Below are 21,504 nucleotides of genomic sequence, written 5' to 3' on the forward strand. Positions count from 1 at the left end.
ACCTATAACCCTATTGTGTCCCTACTGTGTTGATCCAGAGGAAGGCAAAAAAAAATAAAAACCTTATGAGGATGATGTCAATTGCCCCATAGCAGGGGAACATTCCTTCCGACTCTAATAAGGCATCAGAATAAATCCCTGGATGTCCCTATAGATATAGAATCCATAACCTGTAATAATGTTATTCTCCATAAATGCATCCAGACCCCCATATTCTCCATAAATGCATCTAGGCCCCTTTTGAACTCTCTCACAGAGATCACCATGACCACTACCTCTGGCAGAGAGTTCCACAGTCTCACTGCTTTTACAGTAAAGAACCCCTGTCTGTGCTGGTGTAGAAACCTTCTTTCCTCTAGTTGTAGAGGATGCCCCATTGTTATAGATACAGTCCTGGGTATAAATAGGTAATGGGAGAGATCTCTGTACGGCCCCCTGATATATTTATACATAGTTATTAGGTCTCCCCTAAGCAGTCTTCTGAATTAAGTAACCCTAAGGGTGCGTTCACACTAGGGATAAGTCACTGAATCTCTGCTCACCGAATTCACCAGGTGGAGATTCACCCTAGCAGCCACCGGTGGCGGTAGGACCGCGCGGCACTGCGCCGTCACCATTGACAGCTATGTAGTGCTCGTAGAATTCCGCTCAAAGAATGAACATGTTCTTTCTTTGAGCGGAACAATTTCAGCGGCGGAATTGTCCGCCATTGAAATTACTCAGTGTGAACGGGTCTCGTGGAAGACCCATTCACACTGATGTTAACGTTCACCGCACGTAATTCCGATCATGTAATTCCGCAGGAATTACGTAGTGTGAACGCACCCTAATTCTGATAATCTTTCTGGGTACTGTAGTCCTCCCATTCCCCGTATTACTCTGGTTGCCCGTCTTTGAACCCTCTCCAGCTCCACTATATCTTTCTTGTACACTGGTGCCCAGTACTGTACCCAGTATTCTATGTGTGGTCTGACTAGTGATTTATAGTAAGTAATGTGCACCAGAGATCCAACATGGAACCGTCCTCACCTGGTGTCTAAAGGAGCAGCTAGGACAGGTACAGAGCAGTACAATACACTTCAATAATACAGAGGTTTTACCAGTGAAATACCCACTTTCATTGGTCACATCTTCCAGCCATTCACATGAGCTGCAGATCCAGACTGTTTCTGACCTTGCATGTTGAGTTTGGTTTCATGTTACAATGGTCCAGGAAAGGAAAATCTTGTAACCTGAAGCTATTGTAATTTTACCGTAAGTTACAGTAAGTTACCGATACCGCATCCATAACTTGTTTGTGTTAAAAATTTGACACGTTGTGCTGACATGTAAAAAGTTTTGCATGGTCAAGGTCTCAGTTCTGAGACCACCACCATTTTCTAGCTATAGCAGCACCCTTGACTCCCCAGCTAGGCACTTATTACAGGAGATAAGCTTCACTATAGTGTATGGAGTCTGACACTTGCAACATGATGGATTAAGAACTAAGATGGGGAGTGAAGTGCGATGCAGTGCGCTTTATCCGGCTGTGTGTACCAAGTTAATTTTTTTTGTTTTTTTTTATGAAAAGTCAACATAAATCTAAAACGATTTGGAAATGCTGGATTGCACAGTAACCAACCATCTAAGTAGTTCACTTCTTTAATCGGTGGTGGTGGTGGAGTGGGGGGGGGGCAAGTTTGGGTGCGAGTGTATGACAGAATGAGCGACAGTGTGTCCAAATATTGCTATGTGGCAGGTTTTTTGGATTCGTGAGGAAGCCACCTTTCTGATCTTGTAGATGGCTTTCATGGCTATTTTTCCATCTGTCTATACCCCTTAGTTAAATGTAAACGGATAATGCACGCCTCCTACATATATACTGTTTTGTCGAATACACTTAAAAGGGGTACTCCGGTGGAATTTTTTATTTTTTTTAAATCAATTGGTGCCAGAAAGTTAAAAAAATTTGTAAATTACTTCTATAAAAAAAAAATCTTTATCCTTCCAGTACTTTTTAGCAGCTGTATGCTACAAAAGAAAATGTTTTGCTTTTTGAATTTCTTTTTTGTCTTCTACACAGTGCTCTCTACTGACACCTGATGCCCGTATCAGGAACTGTCCAGAGCAGGAGAAAATCCCCATAGCAAACCTATACTGCTCTGGACAGTTCCTGACACGGACAGAGGTGTCAGCAGAGAGCACTGTGGACAAGAGAAAAAAAAAATTCAAAAAGCAAAGAATTTCCTCTGTATAGCATAAAGCTGCTAATAAGTACTAAAAGGATAAATATTTTTTAACAGAAGTAATTTACAAATCTGTAAATTAACTGTAAATTTTAACTTTCTGGCACCAGTTAATTAAAAATAGTAATAATAATAATAATAATAATAATGTTTCCACCAGAGTACCCCTTTAAGAAAATGTGAGACATACAGATTGTTGCTCATTTATATTATTTAGTAGAAAAAGTTAAAATAAAAAAAGTTAAGTTCATACTTTGGCCCAAAAACATGCTAACATGTCTTATAAAGCCAGTGACTATGACTGATCTGAGGGTTCCATAAAAAAAAGGGACTAAGACTATGCTAAGACTAGAGATGAGCGAACTTACAGCAAATTCGATTCGTCACGAACTTCTTGGCTCGGCATTTGATGACTTATCCTGCGTAAATTAGTTCAGTCTTCAAGTGCCCCGGTGGGCTGGAAAAGGTGGATACATTCCTAGGAAAGAGTCTCCTAGGACTGTATCCACCTTTTCCAGCTCATCGGAGCACCGGAAAGCTGAACTAATTTATGCAGGAAAAGTCATCAACTGCCGAGCCGAGAAGTTCGTGACGAATCAAATTTACTGTAAGTTCGCTCATCTCTAGCTAAGACCCCAAGCTAGATGTCTGACTAATGCCAGAGAGTCCACTCTGCAGCTTTAAACATAGTCCCTTGTTAGATCAAGGTTACCAAAAAATTTTTTTTTACCAGTTTCCACCTATATACAGACTGCGCTACCTTAACAAGACCCTTGGTACGAAAGACTTGCACATAATTTTTTTTGTTGACCCAATTTCAACTCAACAACTACAAGGCCAGAATTTTCGAGACCGGTGTTTTCCAAAGCAGTGCGTCTCAAGCTTTTGCAAAACTACAATTCCCAGCATGCCCGGACAGCCTTTGGCTGTCCGGGCATGCTGAGAGTTGTAGTTTTGCAGCAGGTGGAGACACATTGTTTAGGATACAGTGTTCTACACATAAAAAGTGATAACTACACATAATAATGGAAAAGGAGTCTTGGAGATGTACCCACCTGACTGTACCTTTGGTGTTTTTGAGTACCGTAGCTGCAAAAAGTTGCGTGACACCAACTAGGCTTGTACCATCCACCTCCACAATTTGGTCATTTACTTGAATTCTAAAAGACAAAAAAAAAAAAGCAAAAAAAAAATTTAAATAAAATAGATTAAAAAACACAATAGGGTAAAAGAAAAGACAGCTCGGACGTCTGTCCGGAGCAGAAGTGATTTCAATCATTAACAGACATACCGTGATGAAGTAATAAGAACCAATATTGACAGAGACATGAAGCTATGGTGTCCTGGAAGGGTCAATTTACACAGAAGGTCAAACGTGCCTTGTATTAAAGGATAACTATCATTTTTAGAGACTTATTTCTTCCACCTGGAAGAAATTTCATGAGTCTGTACACAACACACATCAAAAACGAAGGTGGGCGGTACGTAGAGCTTTTCTGGACCCTCATTTATGATATCGGTTGGGGGTCTCAGCGCGTGTTTTATTAATTTTTTTTATCAGTTTATTTTTTCCCAACGGTTCTGCAAGTGTAAACAAAAAAAAACTCCACCACACACACACACACAAGTGTACAAAAGTGACTGCAATATACATAAAGCACACATCAATGTAATAGATCATATAGTATAGATACCAGAAGAGACATTCAGGAGCAGTACCGTGAGTCTCCAGCTGTTGCAAAACTACAACTCCCGACATGCCCAGACAGCCAAAGGCTGTCCGGGCGTGCTGGGAGTTGTAGTTTTGCAACAGCTGGAGACACAATTAGAGATAAGCGAACTTACAGTAAATTCGATTCGTCACAAACTTCTCGGCTCGGCAGTTGATGACTTTTCCTGCATAAATTAGTTCAGCTTTCAGGTGCTCCGGTGGGCTGGAAAAGGTGGATACAGTCCTAGGAGACTCTTTCCTAGGACTGTATCCACCTTTTCCAGCCCACCGGAGCACCTGAAGGCTGAACTAATTTATGCAGGAAAAGTCATCATCTGCCGAGCCGAGAAGTTCGTGACGAATCGAATTTACTGTAATTTCGCTCATCTCTAGACCCAGTGTTAAAAAAAAAAAAAAAAAAAAAAAAAAAACAAACAAACATGTATAGATGCAGCTAGTAATATGTCTTGTTAGAATTGACAAAAAAGGTTAGAGAGAGTAAAAAATTGCGCCATTCTTTATTGTTGTAAATGACGACCATCCTACAGCAGGCACTGAATTAGCTTCAAGTTTAAAAAAAAAATTGCATAGGGTTTCTACAACTGTGGTACTCCAATGGCCAGCATTCAGAACTTAATGTTCCAAGGGCTGTTTTTCGTGCTGCGGGGGTCGGCCACACCCCTAGTGATGTCATGGCCACACCCCTAGTGTTGTCACGGCCACACCCCTCGTGACGTCATGGCCACGCTCCCTCAATGTAGGTCAACGGGAGGGGGCGTGGTGGCGGTCACGCCCCCTCCCATAGACTTGCATTAAGGGGGCGGGCTGTGATGTCACAAGGGGGCAGAGTCGGGACATCACGAAACTCTGGCCCCGTAGTCGTGACCCTTCAGACATGGAGCGAACTTCGCTCTGTACGGCTGCCACAGGTGGGTGTCTGCATGAGAGATGGTGGTGGTCCCCAGCAGCGGGACCCCCAAGATCAGACATCTTATCCCCTATCCTTTGGATGGGGGATACGATGTCTTAGGGCCGGAGTACCCCTTTAATAAATCTGGCATACCCACACTAACATTGATAAATTCCCTTCCATATGGATTACATTTTATAAACACATTTCCTCTTCTGGTATACCCCATCTAGCCTTATTGAACTTACGAAGGGACAGGGGAGCAGACTGTATATATTGGGCCACAATAACCTTCCTAGCTCGTTCTAACAATGAACTGCAGACCCAAAAAACAGCACTTGGGGTCCGCAGGAAGCAAAATGGAATACACACACTATCACCTAGAGAACCACCTTCCAAAACACCCCAGAATTAAGTCTAAACCCTACAATGTAGAGAAAAAGTTGAGTCCTACATGCCCTATGGATGAAATAAGTCTAGAAGAGGCATAGGTCTTCCCAGAGGGACACCTTAGGGGTCAATGCCAGCATCTCACCACTGGTCATATGTCAGAGACCCCGTGTCAAGCTCCCATCTATGGAGCACCAACAATAGGAATCGAGAAAAGTGGTCCCCAATGGAGCAGAGTACAGTATAAATGTTTAAAAATAAGACCTCAAACCGAGCCTTCAGATATATAGTAACCTCTACTGAGCTAAGCATGCCACAACTAGAGAAGCTGGTAAAAAATACAGATACGAAAAACCATATTGTGTGAAAATAATCAAAAGAAGCAAACTTCCCTCCCTCCGCCAGCTGTTTCAGAAAGTATAGAAGGAGAAACTCTCCAGTCTAAAGAATTCGGTTAGCTTTGGATTCATCTAATAAGTAGTAAGAGTCGCCAACCCCAAATCTAATGAATCGACCGCTCTAGGCATGTGTTAAAAGTTGTAAAAACTGATAGGTCTCCTTTAAATGGAGACTGTCAGATCCAAAAACTTTGTTATTTTTATTGTTACAGATATAAATGAAAGACCTTTTGTAATATGGTTGATTACATTTTTTTTTTTTGAATATTTAATAAAGAAAATGGCTCCTGAAAATCCCATCACTAGGGGTCCTCGTACCTACTGGGACTCTAACCAGTCCTGCAACAGCATCAGCTTGTACATGAGTCATGGACAAGGCTGCAAGAGCAGACCCACCAATCACGCCCCGTTCCTGAGAAGATTTCCAAAACTGAGCAAATAAAGAGATTTTTATAATAAATATAGGCGATAGAGGCACAATAATTAGATGTATATGGTCAGGATTAGGTACTGGGTAACATGCTCTTGTTTTTGGGGGATCTGACAGGTATGCTTTAAAAATTCAAATCCACACCACAGATGATTTGTTAAAACATCTTCCCCTTTGCTGCTTACGCGAAATGCTGTCATTTTTCAATGCCATCCAGATTAAAAAAAATATATATACAGCGAAACCACTCCTTGTGACTGTACTCTAATGCAGTGAATAAAAAAAGATAGTAGTACACAATCTAGTGCAACCATAGCTGCACGGTCTAACACTGACTGTATTCGTTGTCCGACAGTTCCTGCAATGTTACATAGTTACATAGTTAGTACGGTCGAAAAAAGACATACGTCCATCAAGTTCAACCATGGAATTAAGGGGTAGGGGTGTGGCGCGATATTGGGGAAGGGATGGGATTTTATATTTCTTCATAAGCATTAATGTTATTTTGTTCCATAAATGTATCTAATCCTGTTTTAAAGCTGTTAATTGTTCCTGCTGTGACCAGTTCCTGAGGTAGACCGTTCCATTGTGTAGTGGCTCCTATTATAGGGGGGTCCACCAAAGCAGGACCACTAATAGTTAGCCAATGCCTGTTCTGACTCAGAGGGGATTTTCGATTGAAGGAGGTTGGACAAGCCGGGACATATTGTAATGATATTTAATTAAATTAAATAAATAAAAAATAAAAATAAAAAAAAAAGGGAGGGGTCAGTATTACATTAAATAAACAGCTTTATTTTTAGTTAAGAAAAAACTCAACAACATAAAGCAAGAGCCTACGTAAGGATTACTCATTAGGCACAGGTACAGGTGTTGTGGAAAAATAAACATTATACACGCCCTGCAGGGAGAGAAGCGTTCAGCAGACATTGCAGTTGTGTGACTGTAGTGCCACTAGCTGTTTATTGGTTTATGCATCTCTCGCGTGTAGGATGTATGACACAATAAACATTGCAGCCGCACATCTAACCGTATACACTGCAGAGCTCTGTGGCAGACTGAATGTTTTGCACTATAGTCATAGACCAGAGGATGGTAACAAAATACATCTGACTGATTAGGAGGATTCTCCAGGAGTTAGACATCTAAAAACCTATTCTGGCCTATTATAATAACAGGAGGACTAGATTAGTCCATACGGACCATTACGGTATCACCTACAGTATATTTATGATATTGCTCATCAGTTTCATATTTATATACAGTGATCCCTCAACTTACAATGGTCTCAACATACAATAGTTTCAACATACAATTTTTTTTCTGGACCATTGTAACTTGAAACCAGACTAAACATACAATGATGCTACAGACAGTCCAGATCTGCGTAACATGTCACAACTGGAGGAACTGACCAATCAGAATGGGCATTTTACTGGTAAATTACCTGTATTACTGAAGTACATGCACTGACTGGTGCCTGGTAGCGCCCCCTACAGTACAGGGAGAAACTACAAGTTCTGTACTACTCCTTACCTGTGCCAGGGATAACTGCTCCTTTGGACACCAAAGGCGGCTCCATTTGGGACACTGTGTGTACTGCATAGGACCCTGAAGAAGCTCCTGTCCTCTACATAAACCATTGTTTCCCAACCAGGGTGCCTCCAGCTGTTGCAAAACTATAACTCCCAGCATGCCCGGACAGCCGTTGGCTGTCCGGGCATGCTGGGAGTTGTAGTTTTGCAACAGCTGGAGGCACCCTGGTTGGGAAACACTGACATAGACAGTGATTACTGCTCCCAGCAGGGTGTGTGCGGGTGTGTCTCCTGAGACTTCCAGCAGAGCAGAGCCAAGCAGAGATTTCCAACAAGCCTTCCCCAGGTTTGTGGCAGATTCCTGGGGAAGAAGCTCCTGCAATGGAGCCTCGTGGCTCCACTCCCCGTTCCAGGCTGGCGGGAAGTGGAGTGAAAACTTCGACAGCCATTGTTCCGGCCGGGAGAAGATCGGGCAGAGTCTGCAGCAATGCAGGCTCTGCTACCCAGGCTACGGGTGCCAGCCAGAGATCCACTGGTGGAAGAAAGGCACGGAAAAGCAGTGTGGAGATGTGGTCGGAGAGTGGGCCCGGCGAGTCCAGTTCCACGTACTGCTCCCGCATGGCCGCAAGGTTTGCGGAGTACGAGCAGCGCGGCAGGGAGCTGAGGATGGCCAGAGAGGATCTGCGTGCGACCCAGAGTCTGATGAGTACAGGATCCAGAAAGAGCAAGCCAGAACTGAAGAAGAGGATAACATCGCTGAAAGGCGAGATTGTGAAGCTGGAGGCGAGGAGAGCGGAGATACTGGAGGGGAGCGGTCTCTTCAAGGAGAAGCTGATCAACAGCGATCGGTTTGCCGCCACGAAATCCCCAGGTAAGGTGGAGGTGGATGATGGGGAGAGTAGTTGCGGTGAAGATAGTGAGGATGGTGGTGAAGAGGAGAAGATGGAGGAAAGTGTGGGAGTTGTAGCTACTCCAGGTGACACCCAGACCCAGGACAGCTACATTGAGGCTGGACAGGTGGCACTTCCGCCAAGCGAGAGTGAGGAGGATGACGTGGAGGGTGAGGCTGGGGGTCTGCTGAGGGCAATTGTGATGCAGGAGTCCCCAGCCCACCTCCAGAATTTCACCTTTGGGGACGAGGAGTGTGAAGATGTGGTGGTCAAGCAGAGGTCCAAGAAAAGGAAGACAAAGGAGACGGTACAATATGTATTTGTCCCCTTCCAGCAGTCTGGGCCAGCCGCAAAGCTGGTTCAGGCTGCGGGCTCCCCCAAACTGCCAGACCCCGTTCCTGAGGTGGAGCGGGGCCAGCACGGGGAGTACAGTAAGGCGTCAGGAAAGGCTAAGGGCGCAATAGTTGTGAAGCCCACCCATCCTGTCGGTAGGGAAGGGCAGGATGGGCTCATGCCGGGCAGCTCTGGCACTGCAGGACCGCCCCAGGGTGGCAGGGGGCGTGTCCAAGTGCCAGAGGAGAGTTACGCTGCCGTGTGCTCGGGGGGCGGTTCCCCGAGTACTGTGGGCACTACTGGCGCCGCGGGGCACTCCCCTGTGAGGGGGGGGGAGTGTCCGGGCGCCAGAGAGCGTTGAGTCCGTGTGCTCGGGGGGCGGTCCCCCGAGTACAGTTTGTTCTGCGGGCACTGCGGGGAACTCCCCTGTGAGGGGGGGGGGGAGTGTCCCGGTGCCTGGATCATTGCCCAGTCAGGAGGAACCATCATCAGCAGCAGCAGCAGCCAAGCCGGACAAAAAGAATGTAGTTAAGCCAGCAGTACTACAATTCCCAGCCAGCCCAGAATCAGTTAGGCAGGGTATGAGTGAGAATGCTGAGTGTAGTAGTGTTGTGGATGAGAGGAGTGTCAGTGGAGTGAATGTTGGTGGGAGTAGTGGTATGGATGGAAAAAAGGATGATGTGAGTGGTGGTGTGAATGGTGGTTCTGGGTCTGGGTCTGGCCCGGCTGCCCCCCCGGCAGTGACTGCTCCTAGGAGCTATGCTAATGTCGCTGCCGGGGGTCCAGGGGGGTCCCCGTCTCCGTCCGTCCCCGGGGGTTACTTGCAACAGCGCCTCCTGGAGGCTCTGCGTAGGGGAGACAGGTCGATCCAGGTAGAGGGAAGGGGTGAGGTCGACCTGTCTTTCTGGATAGAGAGGCACGGTTTGGGGGCTTTCCGAGAGCAGAATGGGGAGGTGGTCTGGTCCCTCCCGACAACCGGGCAGGACAATAACCGCAGGAATGTGGTCCGTCTGATTTGGAGGGGTGAGGATGCGTGCCCACCTCGCGCTAAAGTGGTTGAGCTCCTCCTCCAGATGGAATTCAGGGCGAGTGACATCTTTGCCCTGATCCACCCCTACGGTACGTCCGAGTTTGACGTCAGTTTCGTTCGGCCAGAGGGTCTCGAACTCTTCTGGTCAAACTACGAGGTGGCGAAGAACGAGCCCGGCTGGCGGGATTTTGCCGTAAAGGCAATTTCCCGTCAGAACTCGGTCAAGAAGGTGACCGTTTTGACCCGTAACGAGTCACTTTCTTGTTACGACATCATGACCTGGCTCGGTCGGTATGGGGATGTGACGGACATGCCCAAGAAAAACATTGATGAGCACGGGATCTGGTCCGGGGCCTGGACGTTTTCCGTCAAACTCAGGCGTTCAGGGAGTACGGTTGCCCACATTCCGTCAGCCGCCTTCCTTGGACGTGACAGGATCCAGGTCTTCTACCAGGGGCAGCCTAAGGTCTGTCACAGGTGCGGTAGCCCCACCCATTTTAGCGCAGCCTGTACTGTACAGGTCTGTGCTTTGTGTGGTGGGGTGGGTCATGTGGCCGCATCCTGTAGGCAGATCCGCTGCCATCTGTGTGGTGTCCTCGGGCACCCTTTCAGCCGTTGTCCTAGCGCCTTCGCCCGTGCGGCGGCCGCTCCGGCTGGGGAGAGCTGTGAAGTTGCCTCGGCTGGAGAGGGTACGAGCAGGGATGGGGGCGCACCAGGGCTAGTGAGGAAGAAGGGCCCCGCCAAACTAAGGCGGGAGGAAAATCGGAGGAGGAGTAGGGAGCAGGAGAGTGCCCAAGTGACGGGGGTAGCTCCGGCCCCTGCTCCTGAAGCTGGCCCTGAAATGACTGAAGCCCTGGAGGAGGACGTGCTGGATGAGGAGGTCAGGAGACTGGGCGAAGAGGAAGGCAATATGGCCGACTCTTCCGATTCCTCCCACTATGAAAGTGTGGATGAGGAGAGTGTAGAGAAGGCCAAAAAGAAAGACAAGGGCAAAAGGAAAGGGAGAAAGAAGAGGTCCAAGCCCTCTCTCCCTCGTACTGCGGGCCGGGTCCAAAGCGGAAGCCTGACTGCCCCCCCTCTGGTTGACCTGTCAAACCGGTACCTCGTCCTTGATACCATCTCCTCCCCCTCCTTGGAGGGGGAAGGTGAGGGCGGGGTGCCTAGGGAGAGAGAGCCTCTGGGGGGAACTGGGCCCTGTCCTGTTGAGGCACCTTCCTCGGAGGGCAGGGCTAGACCGGGGTCGGACGGAGACGGGGACCATATGGACCAGAGTGAGTCCAAAAAAAGGGGTAAAAGCGGTCCTGCCCTTTCTTCTTCTTCTGGGGATGAGGGCACGAAGAAGAAGGGGAAGAAGAAATAAAGGTAAGGCCGTCTAACTTAATCACCCATGATGGCGGCACTCACCCCATTGACGCTGGCATCCATTAACTGTGCCAGCATAAAGTCGGATACGGCTAGATTCGCAGCCTTTGATTTTCTCGGCCGTGTTGAAGCCGACATTTTGTATCTGCAAGAGACCAGGTTGTCAGATCTAGCCTCCCTGGTAAAAGCCAGAAGAGAGTGGAGGCGCGGGCCCTCCCACTGGTCTCTTGCGGCTGAGCCGTATAGTGGGGTGGCGGTCCTTTTTACCGCTCCGGTTGAATGCCGACGGGTTATTGAGTTAGAAATGGGGAGGTGCCTGATCTTAGATGTCCTCATGAAGGGGCAAGAGCTCCGGCTCATTAACATCTACGCCCCACAAACCAAGTGGGGCCGCAAAGATCTCTTTATGAGGATTAAGCCCTTCCTTTTTACTAGCCGGCAAGTGATTTTTGGAGGGGACTTCAATAATGTCACGAGGTCCCAAGATAGGAGAGGTTCCAATGGTCCGCTGGCTTACGATAGCGTGGCCCTCAATAATATAGTTAGGGAAGCTCGCCTAGAGGACGCCCACATCCGGAGCCCCTCAGGCCACGTGGGTTTCACCTATCATCGAGGTAGCTGCAGGTCTAGGATAGACAGGTTTTATTTAAAGGAGGAAGCCGTCTCTTCCGCAGTGTCCGTGGTTGAGGTGGAATTCTCCGATCACTGTATGATTTTGTTTTCCTTGAATGTTTCAGAGACCCCCCGGATGGGTAAAGGTTATTGGAAGCTGAATTCGTCCCTCCTGGAGGAAGCGGAGATAAGACAGTCCTTTGAGGATTTTCTTCAGAGTCAGGTACCTTTACTGGACTTTTGTAGTAGTAAGTCAGAGTGGTGGGAGATATTCAAGAAGCGGGTTGCGGGGTTCTTCCGCCAGCTCTCGAGCCTCAGGTCCCTGAATAGGTACCGCCTGTACCAGGGTCTGAGGAGGAAACTCGAGCTCCTTGTCTCGACTGGAGGTAGCCGGGAGGATATCTCCAGAGTGAAATCCTTGCTGATGGGGTGTCAGTACGATAGGCACGCATCTTTGGTTTTTGAGAGGGATTACGGGAGGTACCGCTCGCCCGACCCTTACAAGAACTGTAAGATGTCAGTGAGTAGTAAAGTGGTCTCAGGACTGATTGATAGTACGGTATCTCTGAATCGGTCCAGATCAGGGATCCTGGAGGTCGTCAGATCCTTCTACTCGCACCTCTTGGGAAGGAAGGATCTAGATCGAGACGGGATGTCGGCTTTCCTGGCTGAAACTATTCCTGAGCCAGGGGTAGACCCCTCTCTTGATGTTTTGGCAGAAGAAATCAGGGAAGAGGAAGTGAGACTGGCGATCGAGGGGCTCGCCCCCAAGAAGTCGCCAGGTCCGGATGGCTTAACATCCGAGTGGTACAGGACCTTTAAGGAGTCTTTAGCTCCCCTCTTGACTGAGGTATTCAATGAGTGTCTCTCCTCGGGCACTCTACCAAAGTCAATGAGGAGGTCAGCCCTGATTCTTCTGTCAAAGGGTAAAGATCCTAGCCGGATTGAGAATTGGAGGCCCATAGCTCTTCTCAATACGGACAGGAAGCTTCTGGCCAAGATACTGTTTAATCGGTTGGTGAAATTTGCACCCCGGCTCCTTTCGGGGGCCCAGCACTGCTCTGTTCCGGGCCGAAGCACCTTAAGTGCTGTCCTCAGTGTCAGGGAGGCAGTGGAACGGAGTAGTGCGGGTCTCTGGAAGGGGTACATGCTGTCCTTGGATCAGGCCAAAGCATTTGATCGGGTGAACCACGAGTACCTCTGGTCCGTCCTCCTGAGATATGGCTTACCGAGTACTTTTGTGAATTGGCTTGTCACCTTATATGCAGGGGCAGAGAGTTTCCCGCTGGTGAACGGTTGGTCTGGCCGCTCTTTTGAGGTGGGGTCCGGGGTCCGTCAGGGTTGTCCTTTGAGCCCGCTGTTATACGTGTTCGCAATCGATCCCTTCGTCCGGAGGGTAGATTGTGGGCCGTTGGCGGGAGTCGGGATGACTCTGGCGGAGCCGGATGTCGCCCAGAGAGTGGTGGCGTACGCTGATGATGTCACTATTTTCGTCTCCTCACGGGAGGAGGTCGATGTGGTGATGTCAGAGGTGGACCGCTACTCGGAGGCATCCGGGTCCAAGATCAACCGGGATAAGTGTGAAAGTCTCTGGCTGGGAGGGGGAGATCCCACGTTTGATCTCCCGGACACCCTTCCAGAGCTCCAAGAGTCAGCAAAAATTCTGGGCATCACATTCGGCCAGGATGATTATCCCACCAAAAACTGGGACGGTAAGCTCCAGGATGCCACTCAGAGGGTGAACCAGTGGAAGGGTTGGTCTATGACCCTCAGGGAAAGGGTACACCTGACCAAATCGTACCTGCTCCCCTTGTTTATCTATCTGGGCAGTGTATGTATCTTACCAGAGGCTTACTACACTAGGGTCTACAGCCTGTTTTTCCAACTGTTATGGGGGAACAGGTTGAACCTAGTCAAGAGGGAGGTTATGTACCGCACGAGGAGACTAGGGGGTTTATCTATGGTAAACCCTGTGGTGTTCTTAACGAACACCTTCTTGAAAGCTAACATCTCGAACCTCTGGTCAGAGAGGGCTCCTCCGTGGGTACTCTCCTGCAGGGAGTGGTTTCGGCCTTTCTTCCAAGAATGGGAGACAGGAGGGCAAGTGAAGGACCTCCGTACGCCCCATGGATATCTTCCGGCTTACGCTACCCCGACTCTGAAGGCGATACGTCGGTGGGGTCTGGGAGTGTGGGAGATCAGGACCCAGTCAAGGCAGTTCCTTGACAAACGGGTTCTGTTGACCCACTTCCAGAAGCCTCTGGCGCTCAGGGACTGCCCAGGTCGGGATCTGAGGGTGGGGTTGTATCTTTTAAACATGAAAAGGATCCCCCAGAAGTTTTGGGACTTGGCCTGGCGCTGCTTTCAGGGGAAGCTATGTGTAAAGGACAACCTGAAGTACAGGAACTCTGATGACCGGGGATGTCCCCGAGAAGAGTGCGGGGACACGCTGGAAAGCATGGACCACTTTCTGCTTCATTGTCCCTTTAACATAGGGGTCTATAACAGGGTGGGCGCTTCCATCGGCTGGAGTCAACTTGCCGGCCTTGCCTATCCGGAGTGGGCTTATGGGGCATTCAGGAACCTGGGTGGCCGAGATCGGGGCACTTTATTTTTAGTCAGTTTAGTGGTTAGGTACTACACGTGGAACGCACGGTGCTTAGTGTCGACCCAACAGAAAATCCTCTCCGAGGTGGAGGTCTGTAGGAACATCACCGGTGACCTCGGGAAGATCAGGTCTTTGGAGTATGGCAGTCTTGGTACCAGTAGGGCATCTCTCCTGTGGAGAGGTTTCTCATTTCATGTGCCCTAGGTACTAAACCTTTTGGGTAGAGTACCTTTTATTTTTGGTTAGGGGCAGTGTTATAGGGGTAGAGATAGGGTGAGGGCAGGGTCAGATTTATTGTAGGGATAGAATTAGGGAGAATTGTAGGGGGAGTTAGGGAAAGAGTATAAAATGATTTATGTATCAGGTCTGCCATCCTTCTCCCTGGTGGAGGGCTGATGCATGTACACATTAGCTTTTTGTTTTGTTTTTAGTAGACATGGTATGAAGGGCTTACAGGCAACCAAACTTGGGCCTAAAAGGGGTTGTGGTTAAGAGTATATAAGTTGGTTGGGAGGAGTGTTAGGTGGGGAGGGTGTATTTGTGGGTGGTGGTTTTGTGGTGTTTTGGGGACCTGACATGGGTCAGTTAAGGACTGGACTTTGAGAACTGTATGGACGGTATGGACTCTGACCCACGTACAGGAGGGGTGGTGTGGGTGAGGGGACAGTTTTAGTGTAGGTGTTTTTCTGTTTTATTTTTTTGTAGTGTATTTACTATATTTTTGTATATTTTCTGTGATTTTGTATATATTGTGTTTTGTATTTATATTGTTTTATATTATATAGTGGCAGTTGGGCCAGTAAAAAGGGAAAAAAAGCGGTGTCATGTGTATGTATATGTATATATATATATGTATATGTATATATATATATGTGTGTGTGTTTGATTGTGAATATGCATGTACACATGTTTGTGTATTTTTTTTTTTTCCCTCCTTCGGGGAGCTGCTCCCCTCCGGTGTCTCTGCTCTCCTCGCCTCTGGCGTCGCGGTTTCGCTTTTCGGCGGTGTTGTCCTTTTCTTCAGTTCTGGCTTGCTCTTTTTGGGTCCGGCGCTCGCCGGTTTCTGGGTTGCGCGCGGATCCTCTCTGGCTGTCCTCGGCTCCGTGCCGTGCTGGGCGTGCTTTGCGGGCCTTGCGGCTGTGCGGGGGCAGTGCGTGGGACTGGGCTCTTTGGGCCCTCTCTCCGGCCGCGTCTCCGTGCTGCTTTTCCTTGCCCTTCTTTCACCGGTGGATCTCTGGCTGGGAGGCAGAGCGTAGTTTTTTGCGCAAGTTGTGCTGAGCAATTTATTTATATATTAAATTTTTTTTTTTTTTTTTTTTTTTTTTACTTTTATAAGCCAAGTTGGGCTCTTTTTTTTTTGAATGTTTTTTTTTGAATGCGTGTTTGTGTGTGTTATTTTGGTATGGGGGAAAAGTAAAAGTGTATTTTAGTAAATTTGGGCTGGCCGGTTAGGCAGAATTTGTTTTTGCAATTTTATTTATGTTATGTTTGTTATAGCTGGTTAAGCTTGTTTTTGTTTAATGTTTTGTATCAGATTTGTTTTGCATTTTTATAATAAAAAGAGTTACAGCTCCCAGCAGATCTTTCCTACTATTATATGTAAGGATTTGCTTTATCTGTATTAGTTATCTACTTATTTTTCTTTAATCCTCACCTTTTCCAATTTTTGATGACATTTTGGGGCTTCAGAACCAATTACCAGGTTTCCATAGAGTTATGTTCTCTACATACAATGGTTTCAACATACAATGGTCATCCTGGTACCAATTAATATTGTAACTTGAGGGACCACTGTAGTGTGTATCCACATGGAAAAGATGCTTTACAAGGCTGATCGCTACAGGCAGTCATTAGAGATGAGCGAAGTTACAGTGATTCGATTGGTCACGAACTTCTCGGCTCTGCAGTGCTGACTTTAGCCTGCATAAATTAGTTCAGCTTTCAGGTGCTCCGGTGGGCTGGAAAAGGTGGATACAGTCCTAGGAGAGAGTCTCCAGCCCACCGGAGCACCTGAAAGCTGAACTAATTTATGCAGGCTAAAGTCAGCAACCGCCGAGCCGTGAGGTTCGTGACGAATTGAATCACTAACTTCGCTCATCTCTAGCGGTCATATGCCAAATGGGCAAGACAGGATAGACTCCACACAGGCAGAGGGAAGTAAAGAACCAGGGAAAAAAAAGACAATACAGAAGTAAAAAACAAAGCATACAAGTACTTAATGTAAATATTAGAGATGAGCGAACTTACAGTAAATTCGATTCGTCACGAACTTCTCAGCTCGGCAGTTGATGACTTTTCCTGCGTAAATTAGTTCAGCCTTCAGGTGCTCCGGTGGGCTGGAAAAGGTGGATACATTCCTAGGAAAGAGTCTCCTAGGACTGTATCCACCTTTTCCAGCCCACCGGAGCACCGGAAAGCTGAACTAATTTATGCAGGAAAAGGCATCAACTGCCGAGCCGAGAAGTTTCGTGACGAATCGAATTTACTGTAAGTTCGCTCATCTCTAGTAAATATGTATCAGAGAAAATGCAACATGTCCTGACATAACTATTTGACACTGTTTGGGTCTGAGACCCGCACCAAAGTCTCCAAGGAAAAGGACCTTGGATTTCTATTACAGGTGTATCGTAAAGGGATATTTTCAGCTCATAAAGTGATGGTCCATCCCTACAGGTCAATGGTGCTCTGACCTCTGAGACCTCCATTAAATGTAATTATAAATGACGCCGTCCCTGGCCACTGAGCTATGGTGGGAAACCATCTAAGTGAACAGGATTGGTTGCAATGTCCTGCACAGTCTGGTGCCACTGTACAGTTACAATTAAGAAGAGGACACTGCACTGGTGGGGGTCTTAGCGGTCAGACCCCATCAATTATAAAGTGATTACATTAGAAATAGGCCATTATAGTTTCTCTCTGTGTCAGCCCCACACGATTTATCAACAACATTGTATGCATTTGGGAAGGGCCACGTTCATCACTGGATGAATTTTTGCCTTCATCAATGGTGTAAGACCAAAACTTAAATTTACAATGACAGCAGATCAATCTAAAGTGAGTTTCTTGGACACATTGGTCAAAAAATAAATAAATAAATAAAAATGGGAGAGGGGGCTTGTACACGGATTTATACCCGGAAGCCCACAGATAAAAATAGCTTGCTGTATTATACAAGCGCCCACCCTCTGTCAGTGAAAAAGTCAATTCCCATTTCCCCTCAAAAAGAGAGAGTAGAAAGAATAGTGACAGACCCCACAGTGAAACAAATTAGATTGAAAGAATTAGAAGAGAAATTCACTGAGAGGGGTTACCCTAAAAAAAGCACTGCACCCTACATCCCCCCCCCCCCCCCCATCCCCAAGAGGGACAGACTTGCAACAAAGACATAAATTATTCCCTTTATTAAAACCTACCATCCCCTTTCATCAAAGATAGATGGCATTGTAAGGAATTATTGCCATATACCTCTACCCCCCCCCCCCCCCCCCCCCATTAAAAAAAACCACCACTAATTTGTAATAAACGTCCTAGGACACTTTAATACGAGCAGACATAAGAGGGAGGCAGAAAAGCAAACAAACCTTTTTAGGTACAAAACGCACAGGTACATTCCAGTGTTTGAACTGTGCCCCAATGCAGTAACGTCATTAAAGGGGTACTCCGCTGCTCAGTTTTTGGAACAAACTGTTCCGGAATGCAGGAGCCGGTGCTGGGAGCTTGTAGTGACATAGCTCCGTCCCCTCATGATGTCATGCCCCGCCCCCTCAATGCAGGTCTATGGGAGGGGGTGTGACGGCTTCCGAAAGGATCTTCGCTCAGAATCATACAAACATTGACAAGTATTTACTGTGTTTAAAAAAGTTTCTTTTTTTTTTCTTTCCTTTCTCACTTGTGTTTAGAATGATAGTACTAATTGTGATGACGTGGTATCTGGGAGTCGGATGGTGTATATAAGATGCGTCCTAACCGATACCTGTACACCGCTAATAGAGGCTGTTGAGCCGTAACGTGTACTGTGATGTATGCTATGCTGTCTACTGCATGAATAAAGACAAAGATTAAGCAAGATATTTGAGTGCCGGGACCCTTTCTTCCTTACATTGTAACTACCTGGTCCTCGGGTACCAACGCTTATCTGCGGTGCTGACCTCTACTTGACCTCTTCCATTTCTTGTTTTGGCGGTGTGGTTGTATCCTTGTGATATGCCATTATTTTCTGAGAGGTCATAAACCCTTCAAAAGGAGTATTCCCAGGAATATATATTGGTGGCCTAATCCTCAGATAAGTGGATAAGTGGAGATCCAACCCCAGGAACCCCACATGGTGAGCAGAACAAAAAGGACCTCCTGAGAAAACCCTGGCCACTTCAATGTTTTCCAGGCACATCCATTCATGTCAAATTAGGCCCTGATCATATTTGTTTCTTAGTTGCCATTTTTGATAGAAATCACAATTGCTGGATAGCCCCATATAATTCTAAATGAACAATAAGTGTTGGGCTCACAGGTAACAATTACAGATCCACTGCAAAAGGATTAAAATACTTTGGCAAAACTTCACACAACATTAAACATCCAGAGATTCTATTACTTCACTATTAATATAACCACAAGCTACAGGAGTCTAATAACAAAAGACTACTAACCACAAGCTACAGGAGTCTATTAACTAAAAAAACTACTAACCACAAGCTGCAGGAGTCTATTAACTAAAAAGACTACTAACCACAAGCTGCAGGAGTCTATTAACTAAAAAGACTACTAACCACAAGCTACAGGAGTCTATTAACTAAAAAGACTACTAACCACAAGCTACAGGAGTCTATTAACTAAAAAGACTACTAACCACAAGCTGCAGGAGTCTATTAACTAAAAAGACTACTAACCACAAGCTGCAGGAGTCTAATAACTAAAAAGACTACTAACCACAAGCTACAGGAGTCTAATAACAAAAGACTACCAACCACAAGCTACAGGAGTCTAATAACAAAAGACTACTAAGCACAAGCTAAAGGAGTCTAATAACTAAAAAGACTACTAACCACAAGCTACAGGAGTCTATTAACTAAAAAGACTACTAACCACAAGCTACAGGAGTCTATTAACTAAAAAGACTACTAACCACAAGCTGCAGGAGTCTATTAACTAAAAAGACTACTAACCACAAGCTGCAGGAGTCTATTAACTAAAAAGACTACTAACCACAAGCTACAGGAGTCTAATAACAAAAGACTACCAACCACAAGCTACAGGAGTCTAATAACAAAAGACTACCAACCACAAGCTACAGGAGTCTAATAACTAAAAAGACTACCAACCACAAGCTACAGGAGTCTAATAACTAAAAAGACTACTAACCTCAAGCTACAGGAGTCTATTAACTAAAAAGACTACTAACCACAAGCTACAGGAGTCTAATAACAAAAGACTACCAACCACAAGCTACAGGAGTCTAATAACAAAAGACTACCAACCACAAGCTACAGGAGTCTAATAACTAAAAAGACTACCAACCACAAGCTACAGGAGTCTAATAACTAAAAAGACTACTAACCACAAGCTACAGGAGTCTAATAACTAAAAAGACTACTAACCACAAGCTACAGGAGTCTAATAACTAAAAAGACTACTAACCACAAGCTACAGGAGTCTAATAACTAAAACGGCTACTAACCACAGGCTACAGGAGTCTAATAACTAAAAAGACTACTAACCACAAGCTGCAGGAGTCTAATAACAAAAGACTACTAACCACAAGCTACAGGAGTCTAATATTTAAAAAGACTACTAACCACAAGCTACAGGAGTCTAATAACTAAAAAGACTACTAACCACAAGCTACAGGAGTCTCATAACTAAAAAGACTACTAATCACAAGCTACAGGAGTCTAATAACAAAAGACTACCAACCACAAGCTACAGGAGTCTAATAACTAAAGACTACTAACCACAAGCTACAGGAGTCTATTAACTAAAAAGACTACTAACCACAAGCTGCAGGAGTCTATTAACTAAAAAGACTACTAACCACAAGCTACAGGAGTCTAATAACTAAAAAGACTGCTAACCACAAGCTACAGGAGTCTAATAACTAAAAAAGACTAACAACCACAAGCTACAGTAGTTTAATAACTAAAACGGCTACTAAGCACAGGCTACAGGAGTCTAATAACTAAAAAAGACTACCAACCACAAGCTACAGGAGTCTAATAACTAAAAAGACTACTAACCACAAGCTACAGGAGTCTAATAACTAAAAAGACTGCTAACCACAAGCTACAGGAGTCTAATAACTAAAAAGACTAACCACAAGCTACAGGAGTCTAATAACTTAAAAGACTACTAACCACAAGCTACAGGAGTCTAATAACTAAAAAGACTACTAACCACAAGCTACAGGAGTCTATTAACTAAAAAGACTACTAACCACAAGCTGCAGGAGTCTAATAACTAAAAAGACTAACCACAAGCTACAGGAGTCTAATAACTTAAAAGACTACTAACCACAAGCTACAGGAGTCTAATAACTAAAAAGACTACTAACCACAAGCTACAGGAGTCTAATAACTAAAAAGACTACTAACCACAAGCTACAGGAATCTAATAACAAAAGACTACCAACCACAAGCTACAGGAGTCTAATAACAAAAGACTACTAAGCACAAGCTAAAGGAGTCTAATAACTAAAAAGACTACCAACCACAAGCTACAGGAGTCTAATAACTAAAAAGACTACTAACCACAAGCTACAGGAGTCTAATAACTAAAAAGACTACTAACCACAAGCTACAGGAGTCTAATAACAAAAGACTACCAACCACAAGCTACAGGAGTCTAATAACTAAAAAGACTACTAACCACAAGCTACAGGGGGAGATATATCAAAACCTGTGTAGAGGAAGAGTGGTGCAGTTGCCCATAGCAACCAGATTGCTTCTTTTATTTTTCAGATGCCTTTTTAAAAAGGAAAGAAGAGATCTGATTGGTTGCTATGGGCAACTGCATCACTCTTTCTCTACACAGGTTTTGATAAATGTTTCCCCATCTTTCTATGACCCAAAGACTACTAA

General features: G+C 45.8%; 1 protein-coding gene across 9 annotated transcripts in view; it reads right to left on the reverse strand.

Annotated features, from left to right (window-relative positions):
- Window positions 1–21,504, reverse strand: part of LOC130285091 (neurabin-1-like) — a 151,828-nt gene that overhangs the window by 68,709 nt on the left and 61,615 nt on the right. For all 9 annotated transcript variants that reach the window (XM_056536279.1, XM_056536282.1, XM_056536278.1 and 6 more), the window contains exon 5: window positions 3,281–3,385. In XM_056536279.1, coding sequence (XP_056392254.1) covers window positions 3,281–3,385 — 105 coding nt within the window. The remainder of the gene's footprint in view (window positions 1–3,280; window positions 3,386–21,504) is intronic.

Source organism: Hyla sarda, chromosome 8 (assembly GCF_029499605.1).
Source record: "Hyla sarda isolate aHylSar1 chromosome 8, aHylSar1.hap1, whole genome shotgun sequence".
Taxonomy (NCBI): Eukaryota; Metazoa; Chordata; class Amphibia; order Anura; family Hylidae; genus Hyla; species Hyla sarda.